The following is a 17,807-nucleotide window of genomic DNA, read 5'->3' on the forward strand; positions in this document are numbered from 1 at the left end:
TATTGAATGTGCAAGGAAAATTAATGTTATATAATATAATGGCTTTTTATGACAAGTGTGTTATGAGACTGTTTAACTTATTTTTCAATGTATGATACCAAAATGACTCTCGATATAATATTTGACCAAATAATGAGTAAACTCCCAATGAGTAAAATCCCAATAATTACGCCTCGATATTTGTCACTCAGCCTAAGAGATTGAGAACAGTATACATATTTATAGTTGATGTTAACCTGTGTTTCCACGTACGTTTGGGTGCGTTCCTAATTTAGATATGTTGCAGTAGAAATCAGAATATAAACATTACTGAACAAGAATTCATTCTGCAATAACGTGAGTAATGATTCATTAATACATCAATTATAATAACTTACGTATTAAAACGTTTTATCTAGTACATTCATATAAATACTACTTTCGTTTTCAAATTTCAGAAAATAATCAGATTACGGTCTCCATTCATTGTAAAGTGATGACCCAGTTTTCGATCAGTTATCAAATTTGTAGAAATTGTGAACAATTATCAACAGTGTGAATTATTCCTCACTAACTGGAATAAAGGCAATCATCAATTTGTAGTTTATAATCGTAGGACTACTTGTAAATGTAAGTGTTAAATCATTTGTTTTATTTCGAATAATAATAAAATAGCAATCATTGTGGTGAAAAGTACCGTAAATGTCCTTTAAACACACAAGCCCTAAAAGACGCACAGGGAATCTTTTCATAGGTCTAGCAGGCGGTCTTTCAATGGATCTATTTTGACAGACATAGTAAAATGTTTGCTGAATGGGCTAAATTATTTTTTATTTTACACGAAGGGTTCTCAAAAAGACACACACCCGGCATATCTAATAGAACATAAATGTTTTGGTTCTTTTTAAATAGCTATATTTAATTAAAGCAATTGTATTCACTCCATATGAAGTTATATGACGTCTTTTAAAAAAGGGACGTATTGGTCTTTGCAAACCAGGTATTATCAACACAAACATATGAGAACCTGTGACTATGAAACTTCAGTGGTAGGTTGTCCTCTACTACTATGACCACTATTTGGAGCAGGGAACTGTTGATTAAAGGGAAAAAAAAACACACTTTGATATCGCTTAGAGAACATAATTTTTGACTTCCTCTTGTTTTTCATTAAATCGACATTGAAATCATGTGAGGACAGATCATGAAAATAGTGACATTGTTTACATACAGTTTCTTGAGTTCCACAAAAATGAAATTTATGCCTTATTGACGAACTCAGCATTTTAGGGTTTTGAAGCTTTTAAATATTTATCCTGCCCTCAATTCGCTAAGTTAATTTCATATCAAGGATAATATTTTGGGTCAGCAAATTTACTTCAAACATGTAAAAATCCCACTTTCGTTGTCAGCGATTTTGAGTATACTTTACGTATCAGGTATCACGTATTACGAAGGAGGTGTGCTCTTACTGACACAAAGGATCAATACATGGCATTTCAATAGATATTTGATCAACTTATTGACGAGCATGAATATTAATTTACAAACAGTTGTATCAATGAACGCTACAAAGTTCGACATAAGAGACATAAATAAAGAAAAATTGCTTTTCAGTTTTCATCTGTTCTTCATTTTGTACCTATTTAAGACTAAGATAATAACTTTCGGGGTTTTGAGTTTGAAACATAATTGCGTAAGAACTTTGGATGAGTGTATCTTTATTCTCGTCAAAACTTTACAACCTTGTGCAAAATTAATTGACCCCATACTCTTTTAAACTTCAGGATGTAACAGTGCCAGTATACAATGAAGAAGTGTTCCAACCCAAAGTGTGGGTTGGAGGGGATTGGAAGGTTCTGCCATCAATGTGGGGAGAAAATGATTGATCCTCCAACCGACCTTCTCCTGACCTCTATCTACAACATCTGTGATGGAAAGGATAAAAGCGGTTATCTTTGTGGGGCCGTACTAAAGACAACACATAAATTTTGCAGTAATTGTGGGAAAAAGGTTGAAATCAAGTTGTGTGAAATTCAGGCACCTGATATTAATAAGTGTAGGAGATGTGAAACCGCGCTTTCACCGGAAGAACATTTTTGCCCTGAGTGTCGACTTAAGGTCCAACCAATATCAGAGCAAGGTATGAATGAACTTTTAATGGGGAAGTACTTAAGAAGTTGTAACAATGCGACCAATTTGTACTTATTCAGTCGCTGTCTTCATTTGAAAATGTGAAAATAAAATATGTTGTTTTTTTCTAGCAGCTGATGCCCTATCATCTCAAGATCAAAATCAGGCAAGTGTTGTTGACACGTCCGACCCTGTCCCTGTGGCAATATCCAGTGTAGGAGAAACCAGAATGATGTTTAACACTATCAACCGGCCCCTTACCAAACACAACCTTCCAACGCACTTCAGCCGGAAACACCAGATTAGCGTTGAAGTTCTAGAGTCAGCTACTGAAGTTAAACATTTACATGTTGAAGAACTAGATTATGGGCAAACCATCCAAATCATGAACAAATAATCCAAGTTGTGAACAAAAATAAAAAAAATAGCTTAGTGAAAAATATTATTATAATATTTACTAATGCTGTTCTTGCTAATAATTTTACCATCATTGCCGATACTAATATTTCTTTATCCCCTTATAAATATATTAAACGTTCAACAGTGTACAAAAGGACTGACGCATAGGGTCCTGTTTATTACACCGACGCGGAAACAGTATTTCTATGTCGCCTGCATAGCAAACATCTGCGTATAATAATGTCTCCTCTCTAACTGCACCATTTGTTGTTTAATCTTAACCTTGCTTGGTTAGAATATGAATTACTGGCGTTATATTTGGACTGAGTTCGATCAAGATCTTAAATCGCACAATTAACTCCAGAGTTATGGCTTTTAAATTGTCAAAATGTTACCGTATTCACTTTGCCTGCTCTCTTACTTGAACATTTTTTAATCATTCTTAACTAATCCTGGCTGCAATGTTAATGGAGATAATATCTCGACTGATTTCGATCGACAATTATTCTTAACTTAATGGCTTTTTATTTAATTTAACCACATTCAATTAATGTCGACTCTCAAATTTGAGAATGTCTTATCCAATCTTTACTGAACTTGGCTATAATTATTTAAGGTTTAACATCTCGATCAACAGCTAGATCATGATATTACTCTGGCCCTTGAATTGTCAAAATTTGACCATTTTACTTTGATTTCTCTTATACATGAGCATTTGTTATACGATCTTTGCTACAATATAAGGGATAATATCCTTGTTATAATCACATAAATGTTAGCAGATCAATTTATTATTTTTATTTCAGAGTTATGGCCTATGACATGACCATGACTCAATTTCATCCCTTGAAAAAAAGTTTGGTTTCGCTTGAATGACCTTGAAAAGGCGTAATTACTATATTTAATTTTGTTTTCAATATTTTATTCTTTTCTCGAAATATGCTGGGAATGGACTATTCTGAATAGAATCATTGATTTAAACTGATATTTGTCTATTTTAAGGCTATATATTATAAAAATTTATTGAATCAACATATCAAATCCGCGGAATTCTAGTTATTGTTTATGCTTGGAAGCGCACCTGTGACCCTGGGTTGACCGTCAAGAGCCGTACCACTAGGACACTTCTATTAGTTGTTTTATTGCTATCTTGAACCCAACCTTGGTTAAATGTTGGCAAACACATGCTTAATTTCTGATAGCATCAAAAGACATGAAGTGACCTTGTATATTTTGTTTTTCGTGTATTTGATCTGATTACTCATAGAAAGCAACCTATAAATTTTATAATTAATGGGGTTCATTTCAGAAATGTATTCGTTTTAAATTTTAGCATAACACGTTTAGTGCCCGGGAGAGGGAGTTCATTCATCTCGACTGCACTGAAGTTGAAGAGTTTAACACGTCAATGAAAGGATGTCTTACCAACATTGCTGTAAAGGTATAATCTTTTCCAAGTATGGACTCATATACCTGAAGGTTAAAGTGTAAGTCATAAATAGTTGTCAAATAAAATTCATAACCGATATTAATGTAGATGTCAACATATTTTTTACATGATTAGGCCAGAGATGGTGGATATATAATTGAATACTGGCACTCTGGCTTGACAGAGAAGGAAAGGTTTCGATATCTCCTCTCCGATTTGTTCCGACGACAGTGGCAAGTAGACGTGGCCAACGGACCACAAGAGGCAGAATACATCCGTATTATCAAGATGGCTATTTCCTGGCCTCCCATTCAACTTTTTATTCGAAACCAAAGTAAGTTTTAGAATAGGCGTTCATAAGTGTATGTTTATAAATATACTCTAATTCTTTGTGATGTTATAACATTGCTGAAAAACGAAAGACAGTTGTTAAAACTCAAAAAATCACTTTTTTAAAAAATCAACGTATAAACTCGCTTTTTCTATTCAAGTACAAAATCTCTTGTTTGTAGTTTGCACTGACAGCCCAAAAACTGTCACTTGTTTTTTTAACAATGAGTCACTCATTTTATTGCATTAAAATGTCATTTGTCTAGTCACAGGCCCGACAGAAAATTAAAATGAAAGTTTAAAAATTAATTGATTGCAATGTTGACTCTTTGGCCTGTTGTCCCTAATCTCCTCCCTTGACAAGCAATAATGTTTGTAAACTACTCAAGGCATGATTTGTTGATTAGTAACAGGTAGATGGAAATATGTGTTTGTACCAATTTGAAGAACTCTAAAATCCTTTCATAAAATGCATTTGCAATGTTTTTGCTTGGAACATATGCCAATGGGATATTGTACACAATGCTAGAACATGCCGTATGTGCATACTGGGTAAAGGTCACCAATTGTTTGTTTATTTATCACAAAAACTTGTCTATAAAAATACCATAATGTATTTTATGATTATGATCTGTGAGCAGCATTATTTATTGTATTGCTTATACATTGTATGTTGCATAGTCACCCCATTTGACGTTTGACTTAAAATTCGAATTGCTCCATCCGTCAAAGACGCAGTTTCTGGGCTATTCGTAAAGCTGCATTCTCAAAGATTGACCGTTTTGAAAAAAAAAAATGTTGTTTTGTTTTTGTTTTTGAATCCACCATTTTTGCGTAAATGTCGGGAAACCAGTGATTTAAGACTGTCGACAAAAGTTCAGATCGCAGGTTTTATTATATACGTTTAGAAATTTATGTTTATACCAAAACATTCATTTTTCCAAAAGCGTTAGTGACGCTTTTAGCCATAAAAGATTGATTTTCAAACGTGAATATGAAAACTGCGATCTGAACTTTGTTAGCAGTCTTATATCAATGGTTTCCAGACATTTACGCAAAAATAGGCTCATTCCAAGACAAAACATAGACAAATTGTCAAAATGGCCAGATTGTGGGAGTGAAGCTTTAATTAAGGAATGTTAATCACAATGCACACTTGCATTAATGTAAGGTTTTAAAATAATTAGTGCCTTTGGTTGTAATTAGACTGTCTAATATTGCCCTTTAAACAGAACTACACCCTGGTTGATGCATGCACTTGCTAAATATAGCGTTTATTTTAAAATTTAGATGAAAATACCGGCATATCATTGCTGATGGAAGACTGTAAGGAAAACCTCCTTATTGCAACGAAGATGCTAGAGCGTCATTGGGAAACACTGGAGACCGGGAAAATTGAAATCGGCATTTTACAAATGATCAGTAATCATTCCGAAGGGTTCACGGAAACACTTGCTCTCATCCGACCGAATGAAAGTAGTCTGAAGCGCAAAGTCTTATCAACAATCAAAATTCGAATGCTTGAACTAGAGTCATTCAAGAACCAAAGTAGCCAGATGACAGTGTTTGTGAATCTTTGTGAGCATTTGAAATCAGGTAAGGCACCCTGTGTAAAAATGGGTCATATATGTGAGCAAATGTTGGTCAGTTGTTCAGCCTGGATGGTCTGTCTGTCAGTAGGTCAATTGACAACGTTTTGTCTGCAGAATACTCGAAATCAGGTTGACATAGATGCTTGAAACTGAAAATGTAGGTTGCTCCTGACCAGTAGATCCTGCTAAATATTGTCGGATGTCAAGGATAAAGTCAACGTAAAGGTATATTTTCTTAAAACACCTCTTAAACAGCACATGTTTCTGATAAATGTTCGTACAGGGGGAACTATGATTTATGTAACTTTGTTTACTGGTTGCTTATATGGTAAAATCAATTTGTTTACAGTTGATACACGAGCCATTGATAAAGTTCTTCAGAAAACTTTAGAGCTGGAAAAACATTCTCTGATGGAATTCTGTAAACCAAAAGCAATGAAAGACTCTGAAGGTACAAGTGGACCAGATCTTAGAGCATTCGATGTTGAACCGACTGTTTTGGACATTCTACCAAAACTTGAACGCTTGACTGAAGGACATGTGTTCATGAAGATATGGACAGACACCTGTTTGGGTACAACAGAGGGTTGTGAGACACCTCTTGATGTTGTCAATGTGGTGTGGAAGCCTGCGTTTGAAAGGTTTGTGGAACCTTAGTACACTGTTTCATTAGTAACTCAATTGTAATTACTTGGCTGATATTTTATAACTCTATTTTATTCTAGATGAATTTGTTATACCCTGCAAACCGAGTTTGAAGGTCGTTTTTTTGGCAGTCTGTTGGCAAAACTAATTTGAACGAACTTCTTCCTATTGCTCAGTTATATCTATAAGATAGTTGGTTTACATTACAAATATAATCAGAAGTAGTTCCTGGTGTATTTTTGTGACTCTCAGTCGTCTTGTCTAAGGGTTTTGTACATTTCAAATGGTCTTTTTACCCTTTATCCAAAAAGGAAGTAAGTGGAGCAAACTAATTCCACAGTTTTAAAGATTTAACTCTGAGTTTTAGTAAATAATACTACCACACTTTACAATAGTGCTTGGATCATTTTTCATTTCCAACGGCAATCTTGTCTTGAAATAACCTGTCCTTAAATATAATATTGCTCCCTTGCCTATATTGGACATTGTGCAGCAAACTATTACCACAGTTTCAGAGCTATCATTGTATTACTTGGTACCCAATATCACAATAATTTGAAGAAAAAAAAACCTGACGTAAATGACCTGATCCATCCCCAGCAAACTCGTTTTAAAGTTATGTGAGCATCATTTTACACTTCTAGCTAAATTGTACTTCATTGTAAGTTCTCTAATACTTGATACACATTAATAGCATGATTGATAGAAGTACCTGGCATATTATTTATTAGCCAAGCTAGATTATGAGAGTTATAATTCCTTTAACGTGATTTTCACACTTTTGACGATATTGGACTTTGTTCAGCGAGACTTTCATATTCTCACACATGTAGCACATAATCACTATAAAGAATACTAGCATCTGACATATTTTCCATAAGTTATTGCCTACTTGTCTAAGAGTAACTTGCTGTTTGACTTATCCGTCAGCATTGATGCTATTCATGTATATGAATATGAAGCAAATGTGGTCCACAGTTTTATTATTTAATACAAATGACGGGCATATTGCCTGGGGACAAATACATATACCATGTGGAAAAATAGAAATACTTCCATTTAAATAATCATGAGTCATCTACCATAAGTTATATTTTAATGATTGCCTAATTAATATATACCATCCTGTGTCAAGGCAAGTCATGTAGGGGAAGTCATCACCATGTGGTAGCTCTTGTTTTTATAAGGTTTTATAGTTTTTCATTATTTTTGTTTATTCTTGCAGATGGAACGAATTCTGCCAAAAACTGAAGACAGGAGAATTGATGTCTGTAGATGCCGAAAGAATGTTGGGGATATTCAAAAATGACGATGAAAGACTTTTGCGGGAAATGCTGTATTTGGAGATACCGAGCAAAACAGCTAATGAAAGGATCAAACAAATAAAGCAAAACAGGCAGCCGTCTGATTGTGTCACAGGCGCAATAGTTATTTTGAAATTTCAGCAACAGTACCGGCTACATGGAGATTATCAGGCTATCAAGACTATTGTCTCAGTAAGTTTGTGTACTTTTAACATTGCCTGTTTTATAACAAAATTGAACATTTCTTAATATCTTCATCCGGGTCAGTGTTCTTGTCCATGCAGATGTTATTTAAACCAAGAAAGAAATCAACATAAAACTTGGTGTTCATCTGGGTATGTAATTTTTAATGATTTGAAAATCAGACAAGATTCAGCACCACCTTGTAGAAATTTTGTCACATAAACTTCTGTTATTATTTATAAGTGAGTCCTGGTTTTGCTATGTCCTTTGAATCATTTAATGCATAGAAGTTCGAGTCACTGACCAAATGATTGAATAATGTTTTCCTTTTCTTTTAGCATTCTGAAAGAAACTTCAAACTTCGAGATTTTGACAAAAAGTACATGAAAACCTGCGAAAGAGTAAAGAATATCACAAAAAAAGCAATCAAATTGCCTGGATGCTTTTATCAAATCTGCTAATCTTGTTAAATGGCTGAAGACATTCATTGGAAAATGTATGTATTTGTCAGAATATGACATGTCTGTAATCTGTAATCAGTATAAAGGTTATCAGCCTTATTAGTTCGCAATTAGAAAGGTAATTTTCTGGAGCATTTTCTTTCATTCAGCGGGTCAAAAAGAGTTTAAAGTCTTTATTGACCTTGCGATGATATCTGCGGGCCAGGAACCATTAAGCATTGCCAAAGTTCAGTGCCTGCATTCGGCCGTTCTTGGATACTCACCACTTATATTTGACTTGGATGAGACAGACTGTGACTACATAAGACTTTTGGACATGTGTAAAGTAGTCTGGAAGGAACTTGCTGCAAATCCAAACTTGCCAAAACAGTTGGTAAGGCGATTTTCCCGTCTTATTGTGATAAATATGAATTACAAGTAGTATATGGTAATTGATTAGGCATTGGGAATCTGTCTGTATTTTTTCCAATTGTCTTGTTTTTAAAAGTTTCAATTTTATGTGTTCGTGTAATGTACTGCCACTTTGGTTGTTCAATATATTCGTCTAATGTCCTTTTGAAATGAATGAATAAACGGCTTAACTGGTAAATACATGTACATGTACTTACATGTGACCAACTTATTATGATTCAGCTTGACACCAGCCGTGAGCTAGAATGGCTCAAGGAAATAAAAAAAGCACACGGTTCGGTCGAGGTGACATCTCTCATGCAAGCTGAGGCCATCAATGCAGACGGTATTTACACCGTGGGGAAAGGAGCATGGAAAGGTTCAGAAATGTCAGATATGGTATTTATTGTTGTTTTTTTTCTATTGGATGCAAATTTACAGATTTCAGGTTTATAAAATGAAGACACCACCGCGTCAAAGTAGTTATTTATTGCTTAAGAGAAATTCATGGGTGCGAAAGTACTTGTAACAAATAGATGACTACTGTAAGTTACAATAACTGCTGTTTTTGTTAAGAAAGTTGTAATAAAAAACTAGTGTCATCGTATACATGAGGTTAAAATTGATATTTCTTATGTTTTTCGGAGTCCAGGGCCGTAGCTTATATTTCATGTACTCGATAAGGGGGGTGGGGGTGGGGGGTCGAAGGGCTAGGGAATGTCTCCTTTCTGAGGGTAGGGTTAGGGTTAGGGGTCCTCTTCCTGGGAATTTGTGTAAAAAGACACCAAAGAATAACTTCTGGTGAATCTGTAAATTATTTCAATGAATTATTATGCCCCCCTTCGAAGAAGAGGGGTATATTGCTTTGCACATGTTGGTCGGTCGGTCGGTCGGCTCATATAAGGAATCTACGCCCCGGGGTCACTAGTTTCCTGTATAGACTTATAAAAGGAAATATTTTCATTTGAGACTAATAGGCAAAACACCTTTATATATGGTATGTAGCATCATATGGTGAATTACTACCACCTTTGTTCAAATTGTTCAAATTATGCCCACAGGGCAAAACGAGCCCCGATCAGGAGCTCACATTTGGTTCCATAAACTTGGATAGGGAAATCTTCGAAATTCTTCTTGTCTTTAACCACTTTGCCAAACGTTTGATATTTTGTAGGTAGCACCAACCTAGCCCGGCCCCATCGTTCCTATATCGTTCAATCGATTTAAACTTAAGTTATTGATCAGTCAGCATATTGGACGTTGCCCGCACAAAGGCAAATGTAAATGTTGGATCACATTGACAGTGACCTTCAGAGCTACTTTCTTATTTTTAAACCTACAGCAACGATATTTAGACCGGGTACCATTTTGATAACAACTATCAATGCTGTGCTTTGGTGACCTTTGCTTCCACCCTTTGACGTTCTTTTTAAGATCAGTTGAGCACAAATTGCTCTGCCCAGTTATTGCGATAGGGTTTATATTTTTTCCCTGTATCGAATTCTTTCACCCCATGTTGATTCGTAAAATTCATAACCGCCAGGAGGCATGGCTTCTTTACACTAAATGTCTAAATCGAAAACTTTATTTTATAAATATTCCCCTCAGAATCGGCCTGATTTGAAATTAATCTCGCAGAAAAAAATCAAATTTCTTATACCCATGTTGATTCTTAAAAAGCATGGACGCCAGGGGATGTGCTAGTCTATATATATTATTTTTATAATAATTGTATTGTGTTACAATCATTGACGATATTAACTTTTAAAATCATGAACTGATTCGCAGTTACAATGTGCTCTTTTGTGACAAATTAAATAACTCCAATATTGAAAGAGTAACTATTTGTATTTTTTTTAAAAATACATATTTGTCAATGTTTATTTATACACGCGTTTAAAAACGGGACATATGATAGTTTCGCCTATGGCATTTTGGCATGCCTTTGTGAGGGCAACGTCCAATATGCTGATTAATAACTTAAGTTTAAATTGATTGAACGATATAGGGCCATCTTGTCCCTCTTGTTTATTTTTGAAGCAACAGCACTGGAATTTTGACCATGCACACAATTGTTGTTCTTCTACGATATTTAGTGGTAACAAGAGATTGTATGTTTTTGTTTTGGGCACGTATAGTGTTAGTTCTAAGTACAGCGTTAAAAGCCCTGAAGGGGAAGGGGGAGGGGCATCTCTCCGACGTCAGTGTACATAGTAACAGTACACACGCAAAGGAAAGCGAATATATTTAGCTATAAAATTTGTCACGTTTTGTTCCTTAATTGTCTGAAAATCAAACTATCATTTTGTTTTCATTCCTGAAGATGGTTAAAGATTTGATAAAGCTCACGGTGCCTGGAAAAGATGGCCAGCGGCAACAGAAGCACTATACGTTCGACCAGCTCCAGGATTTACAGAGCCGACTGATGCTTGTTGCTGGCAAATCTGACTCGTCCACTGCCAAATCCACGGACAAGAAGAGTGAAGTGAATGTTGACAGGTTTACAATGGTTTGTATTATTTTACAATTACCTTTGGGATCAAGCTAAAAGTTGCCTTTTCTAGAAAAAGAAAAAGTGTTTACTCTAAATATCCTTAGTTTGGAATGGTTTATAATGATAAACCTTGGTATGAAGGTTCTGTAAAAATATACATTTGAACTTCATTTTGGGACAAAGCCAGGGTTGAAAATAAATTAACTTGTTTAAGGAGAAACATGAAGTTTAGGTATTTTATATGGTTATATTGTTGGGTCTGTTAGGTAAAGATTGCTTTTTCTGAAAAAAGGAAAATGGTTTTGCTGAGTATCTTTATTTAGCTTTGATGTAAAGTGATAAAACTTATCTAAGGAGTTCATTTAGGGTTGATGGTGTTAAGATTCCTGGACTTAAAAAAATAGAAAAAAATGGTTTTGTACAAAATAACTTCAGTTGTGAAAAGGTACAGTAAAAGTTTGTATTAAAATTCAAGAAATATTACTACAGTAATACAATGAAAAATACAGTCAAAAGCAATGAAGATCACTTGAAACCAACGAAGAATAAAGCAAAAATAACATAAAAACGGATGAAATAAGTTTATAAGTACTCAACGATCGGCGAAGATGATGATTCTGTTTTTTATTTGTTCAGATCTTTGATAGCGTGACACGTCTGGGCTCTGTTTACCTGAAACTGTGCTCATCTGGATGTGTACTGTTCAACGGCTGGAATGCAAACTTCCTCTGTTCCTTGGTTAAAGAAAGACCTGTGTGTGCGACAATGGAATTTGGGAAGGGAGAAGATATTCCAAAACTGAAAGTAAGTTTTAAGTATACAGATGCCTGCAACAGCAGCTCCCTTTTTAAAAAAAATACTTTTTGCTCTGTTGAATTTTATGTTCTTTTAGTGTTAAAGTTTATGAGAGATGTTTTTACTTATGTACTAGGGTCGGAAGTCTGATGTCGAGGGGCTGGAAGATATGGTTCCGAAAATTGCTGACTTTATGGAGAACTGTTACGGTGAATGGCTGGACTTAATAAAACAGAAGAGGAAGATTTATCGTTACCTTAACTTCTTCACAATCGATCAGCTTGTGATTCTGCAACGGGAGCTCGTAAAAATGGGGACAGAGGAGGAACCATCGCTGAGAATTTATCACCTTTTGCATGCTGTGAAAGAAAACTGCGTGCAAGGTTTTTGGCCTTTTTCGTTTTTTTATCACGACTCTACATTTACATGTACTGGTGTAACACCTTAAAGACATCATTGTTATCATCAAATGCTTGTTAGTGGCATGTTCTTGAAATTATGTCTTCCAAATTCATGGGGAAACATATTGTTTTTGCGTTCGTCAGTCAGTCAGTCAGTCCGTCCGTACGTCACACTTTGTTTCCGCTCGATAACTATAGAACGCTTAGACCCAGGAACTTCATACTTAGTTAGCTAGTTGGTCATGACTGTTAGATGACCCCTATTGATTTTGAGATCAGTAGGTCAAAGGTCAAGGTTGCCACGACCTTGATGTGAAGAAACTGTTTCCGCTCAGTTACTAAAGATCACTTGCAACTAGGATGTTATGCAGTAGATGTTCACTATTTAATACGGTTGAATAAACCAAACTTCATGGTTGGTTCGTCTCAAGTCCATAATTACAAATTTCATGTCCATCATTTTTTTTCTTAGCTGCGACCTCACAATAGGGGAGACATGCGCTTTTTCAAAAAAGTAATCCCTTGATATTCTTGTACCCTAAGCATGTGTTTACTTCACTCCCGTGGCTTAGCTCTGAAAGTTATAATGATATTCTACATGTATGTTTTTATGATAACCTGCTTACCTGGAAACACTTTAAATCTACAGAAGATGTAGTACTTGCCATGGGGAAAGCCAAAAGGGAGTTATCCGTGATGGAAGATGGACCTGATAAGACCTCTGTTGAAATACATGATCAAGAAGAAATAGGTGACCAAACGGAGGAGAAGATTTCTCAGTTTATTCATGAGTTGGTGGAGGCTGGGTATGATGAAGAATTGGCCAGGAAATCTGTTGATCATGTGAAACATGAAGACATTGACGATTGTGATGTGACTGAAGGTATCAATTATTCACCAATTCTGATATATTTACCTTTAAATTTTTACTTTATAGAATACAGTTTTATACAAAGATGTTTTTTTTCAAATGGACATTAGCTTGGTATAGGCTTTTTTATAATATATTTACTAGCTATTACTTTCTATGCAATGTTGTTTTATGATTGCCATTGTTCGCTTCAGCTTTGATTTGGTGCATGTACCAGAAAGGAGAAGAAAATGACGGTGTTGAGATGAATCAAGACGATGATGAATACACAGAGGATGTCGGTCCTAGGTTTTCTGGGTGGAGCAACTCCACAACATCAATCAGCTCACTGATCAAGCGATCTGTCACCAGTGTTGGACACAAAGCGTAAGCATTGTGATGACTTATTAAAACAGTTATTTTAAACTGTATATCGTGCTTTCAGGCATATATCACATTGCATTGCTTATTAATTGGCTATGTTAAAGGGCCTAAATAAAAAAAAACATGAGTTTGTAACAAGTCTATTCAAATTGCTTGTTTGTACTAAACACATTTCAGATAGATATTCTTGATGTGGAAAGGCAACATAGATTCCATATATTTTAAACCTTTAATGATTGGTTATCATTGTATGCTAATTTATTGTGCAATATTGCATAAGTGCCCCTTGTTGGAGGCGATGTAACTTTGTAGGTGAGGGGCGCATACATGTATAAATAGACCATGTTACCTTTTTCTGTTGTTGATAAAATATGAAATGTTCAAGACATTAACGAATGGTACACTACTGTTAACTCTTCAAGTTATTGAATCAATAAGAGATCGTTTAAAGAATGTTTCAAATTTTAGCTGTAGATAGCTGTATTTGATGAAAATTTTACAGTATTATAAATTTGGGTGTTTGGCATTTCAGGAATATCGGTGTAAAACCTCTGATAAATGATCTCAAAGAATTGTGGAAAAACTTCCTTGGCTCGATCTCATCGAACATCAGTGATTATTTAAGTCTCGAACATTTGGGAGTTATCCTCAACATGCTTGCTGAGAGAGGTGAGTTAATATAGACAATATGACAATATCAAATACTAAGTACACCTGAGGTAGTGTAAAACACATTGCAAAATAACAAATGAACAATCATATAAAAGAATTATGTTTGATGACTATTTTATGAAAGCATGTATCTTTCGATAGTTATATTTCTATAAAAAATGTTTTATAACTAAGAGCTTCATTAGTCAGTCTAGGCAAAGTGTATTTTTTTGCAGTAAAACTCTCACTTTGGTTTTTGTCACTCGCTAAATTACTTGACCCTTTTTTCGCTCACCAGAGCACAAAGTTCTGTAGGTGAGCTACATTTGTATTGTGGTCGGTATTTGTCCGGCATCTGTCCGTCCATCAACAATTGCTTAAAAAAACTTCTCTGAAACTACCAGTTCAAATTTAATGAAACTTCACAGGAAGCTTTCTTGGGTGACCATCTACAAAAAATACAACAAGGGGTCACGATTGATCATCAACAACAACAAAATGGCCGACTTCCTGTTTTGCTTTAAAAAACATCTCCTCTGAGACTACCAGTCCAAATTCAATTAAACTTTACAGGAAGCTTCCTTGGGTGACCATCTACAAAAATACAACAAGGGGTCATGATTGATCAACAAGAACAACAACAACAGCCAATTTACAAATTTTACTTTAAACAAACATCTCCTCTAAAACTAGCAGTCCAAATTAAATTAAACATTACAAAAAGCTTCCTTGGGTGACCCTCTACAAAAATACAACAAGGGGTCATGATTGATCAACAACAACAACAAAATGGCCAAAATGTTAAAAATCTTGCTATATGGTCTCCCTTTTTGTTGGAGATTCCACTACTTTCTATTTTTAGTAACAAGGGAATAAATTTAGATTTTATTAAGCCTTCAACATAGTCACTTATATAGTAATTACTGTTTTTTATTTAGGTTCATAGATTCAAATTATTCTTATACATATTTATATTTTTGTCGCGTTTATTTCTGACCCGAAAATAGTTATTTCGGGAGGGGGATATTGTTTTGGCGGTTGTCGTCTATCATTCCGTACGTCCACCCTTCTGTCTGTCCGTCCATCCGTCACATTTATTTTTCTTTCTTTAAATATATTGTGCTATAAATTGGTCAGAAGATTTTTAAGCTTGGTCAGAATGTCTCCCTTTATATAATCTCGGCCGCTTGTAAATGATGGTCACATGGGGTCAATAACTAGATTATGAGATCAAATCTTTAGAACACATTAGAGACATGATAATTTTTCAAATATTCATGCAACTTTATCAAAACGTTTTCTCTCATATCTACTCTATAATCAGTTTGAAATATTATCATGTAGTGTACATATGCTACTCCATAAACAACACATTTGAACTCAAACTCATATCCAAGATTCATAACAGTCCATCACTCTGCAGCCGTTGTGCATGTTATATAGGAATAATTCAGCAACCTTCCATGTCCATTCTATAAACTTATCAGGGATATCATTTAAACGAATTTTCTTGTTACCACACAAAAAAAACAATTGTTTACACACCCGTTGCTGTCGTTATAAATCCCATCAATGTTAATGTGCGTCTCTTCGTCGTTGTTATCTGTTAATGTCTGTACCATCAGGAAAATTAGTGACCCCTATGTCTGTTTTATAACGGCCATCGACGATAACATCCTCTTTTGGCGGCATTTATTCACTCTGCTTGTGTTCCGTGGTCACCTGTCATTCTATGTATCCTTGTCACCTGTCACTCTGTGTATCCTTTGATGTCAATGTTACGCTTTTAAATGTCGGTATTGCCACTCCCGTCGACGTAAACTTATGACATGTATGTTAGTTGATATCCCGTCATTAAAGCTTTCAAAGAGCAGTCCATCGTTGTGCAACCCATATTTTGTTTCAGCCACAGTGTAGTATAATTTTCCGACGATTATTCTTAACGGTGTCGGAAGTCATGTATTATGAACTACGAGCGCAAGTAAGGCAAAGGCACTATTTGCAAGTCCATTAAATAGTATGAAAACTAAAATAAATATTTTTTCTTCCATTAAGCACACATTGATCAGCATTTTAAAGGTTAAGGTTGATAAAACGCGCTAGTTATACGAACTTCCTGACGGCTGAAAAACCATGCGATGTCTAAATATTAATTGTTTCTTACTTTTACTGATATCTGACGCCGATCATAAGAGCATTTAAGATATATTTTGATACCACTATTAAGTACTCAACTTTATTTTTTATTTAAATCGTCCCATTGTCATTGCCGATTGTCTTTTCGGGTAGAGTCACTGATTACTATGGTCCAATGAGTATATGTATATCGAGACGTATCATCGATACAATATCAATTCTCTTTCGTATTGTCTCATCCCGGTCAACATGGATTTTCGGTCCAAAGACACTGTACACTGCATCTTCACGGTATATATTTTACTTTTATCTGCTTAATAAAGCCAACATCTAAACATTGGAAAATCGTAAAATAAAAACAAAACACAATGGTCAAAAAAACAAATAGGGTTGAGTGGATTTCGCCAGGTAGGGTCGGGTTACCCAAAACACAGACCTCTTTAGGCCTGATTTTTTATGCCCCCGAAGGTGGGCATATTAAAATCGCACCGTCTCTCCGTCCGTCCGTCTGTCCGTCCGGCTCTGTAACTTGCCCTTGTATGGACAGATTTTAAAATAACTTGCCACATGTGTTCCACATACCAAGTCGACGTGTGGCGTGCAAGACTCGTGTCCCTACCTCAAAGGTCAAGGTCACACTTAGTGTTTATTCACAATGGAGTGCTGCATATAAGGACATAGAGTATAGGTTGTCATGTCCGTGCTGTAACTTTCTCTTGTAAGGACAGATTTTAAAATAACTTGCCACATGTGTTCCACATACCAAGACGACCTGTCGCGTGCAAGACCCGTGTCCCTACCTCAAAGGTCAAGGTCACACTTAGTGTTTATTCACAATGGAGTGCTGCATATAAGGACATAGAGTATAGGTTGTCGTGTCCGGGCTGTAACTTTCTCTTGTATGGACAGATTTTAAAATAACTTGCCACATGTGTTCCACATACCAAGACGACGTGTCGCGTGCAAGACCCGTGTCCCTACCTCAAAGGTCAAGGTCACACTTATTGTTTATTCACAATGGAGTGCTGCATATAAGGACATAGAGTATAGGTTGTCGTGTCCGGGCTGTAACTTTCCCTTTGTATGGACAGATTTTAAAATAACTGGCCACATGTGTTCCACATACCAAGACGACGTGTCGCGTGCAAGACCCGTGTCCCTACCTCAAAGGTCAAGGTCACACTTAGTGTTTATTCACAATGGAGTACTTCATATAAGGACATAGAGTATATGTTGTCGTGTCCGGGCTGT

The 17,807-nt window shown here is 35.5% G+C and overlaps 1 protein-coding gene across 1 annotated transcript in view; it reads left to right on the plus strand.

The window, feature by feature from the left end:
- Positions 1–204: 204 nt before the first annotated feature.
- Positions 205–17,807, plus strand: part of LOC128237324 (E3 ubiquitin-protein ligase rnf213-alpha-like) — a 76,763-nt gene continuing 59,160 nt past the window's right edge. Inside the window, 18 exon segments of the mRNA XM_052952733.1 lie at positions 205–336; positions 1,767–2,122; positions 2,244–2,278; positions 3,845–3,952; positions 4,076–4,274; positions 5,561–5,866; positions 6,212–6,503; positions 7,733–8,003; positions 8,333–8,425; positions 8,427–8,490; positions 8,605–8,828; positions 9,089–9,244; positions 11,169–11,354; positions 11,976–12,143; positions 12,271–12,517; positions 13,185–13,418; positions 13,601–13,772; positions 14,302–14,438. Of these exon segments, the coding sequence (XP_052808693.1) occupies positions 1,789–2,122; positions 2,244–2,278; positions 3,845–3,952; positions 4,076–4,274; positions 5,561–5,866; positions 6,212–6,503; positions 7,733–8,003; positions 8,333–8,425; positions 8,427–8,490; positions 8,605–8,828; positions 9,089–9,244; positions 11,169–11,354; positions 11,976–12,143; positions 12,271–12,517; positions 13,185–13,418; positions 13,601–13,772; positions 14,302–14,438 (3,226 nt within the window). The 5' untranslated portion in view covers positions 205–336; positions 1,767–1,788.

Source organism: Mya arenaria, chromosome 6 (assembly GCF_026914265.1).
Source record: "Mya arenaria isolate MELC-2E11 chromosome 6, ASM2691426v1".
Classification (NCBI taxonomy): Eukaryota; Metazoa; Mollusca; class Bivalvia; order Myida; family Myidae; genus Mya; species Mya arenaria.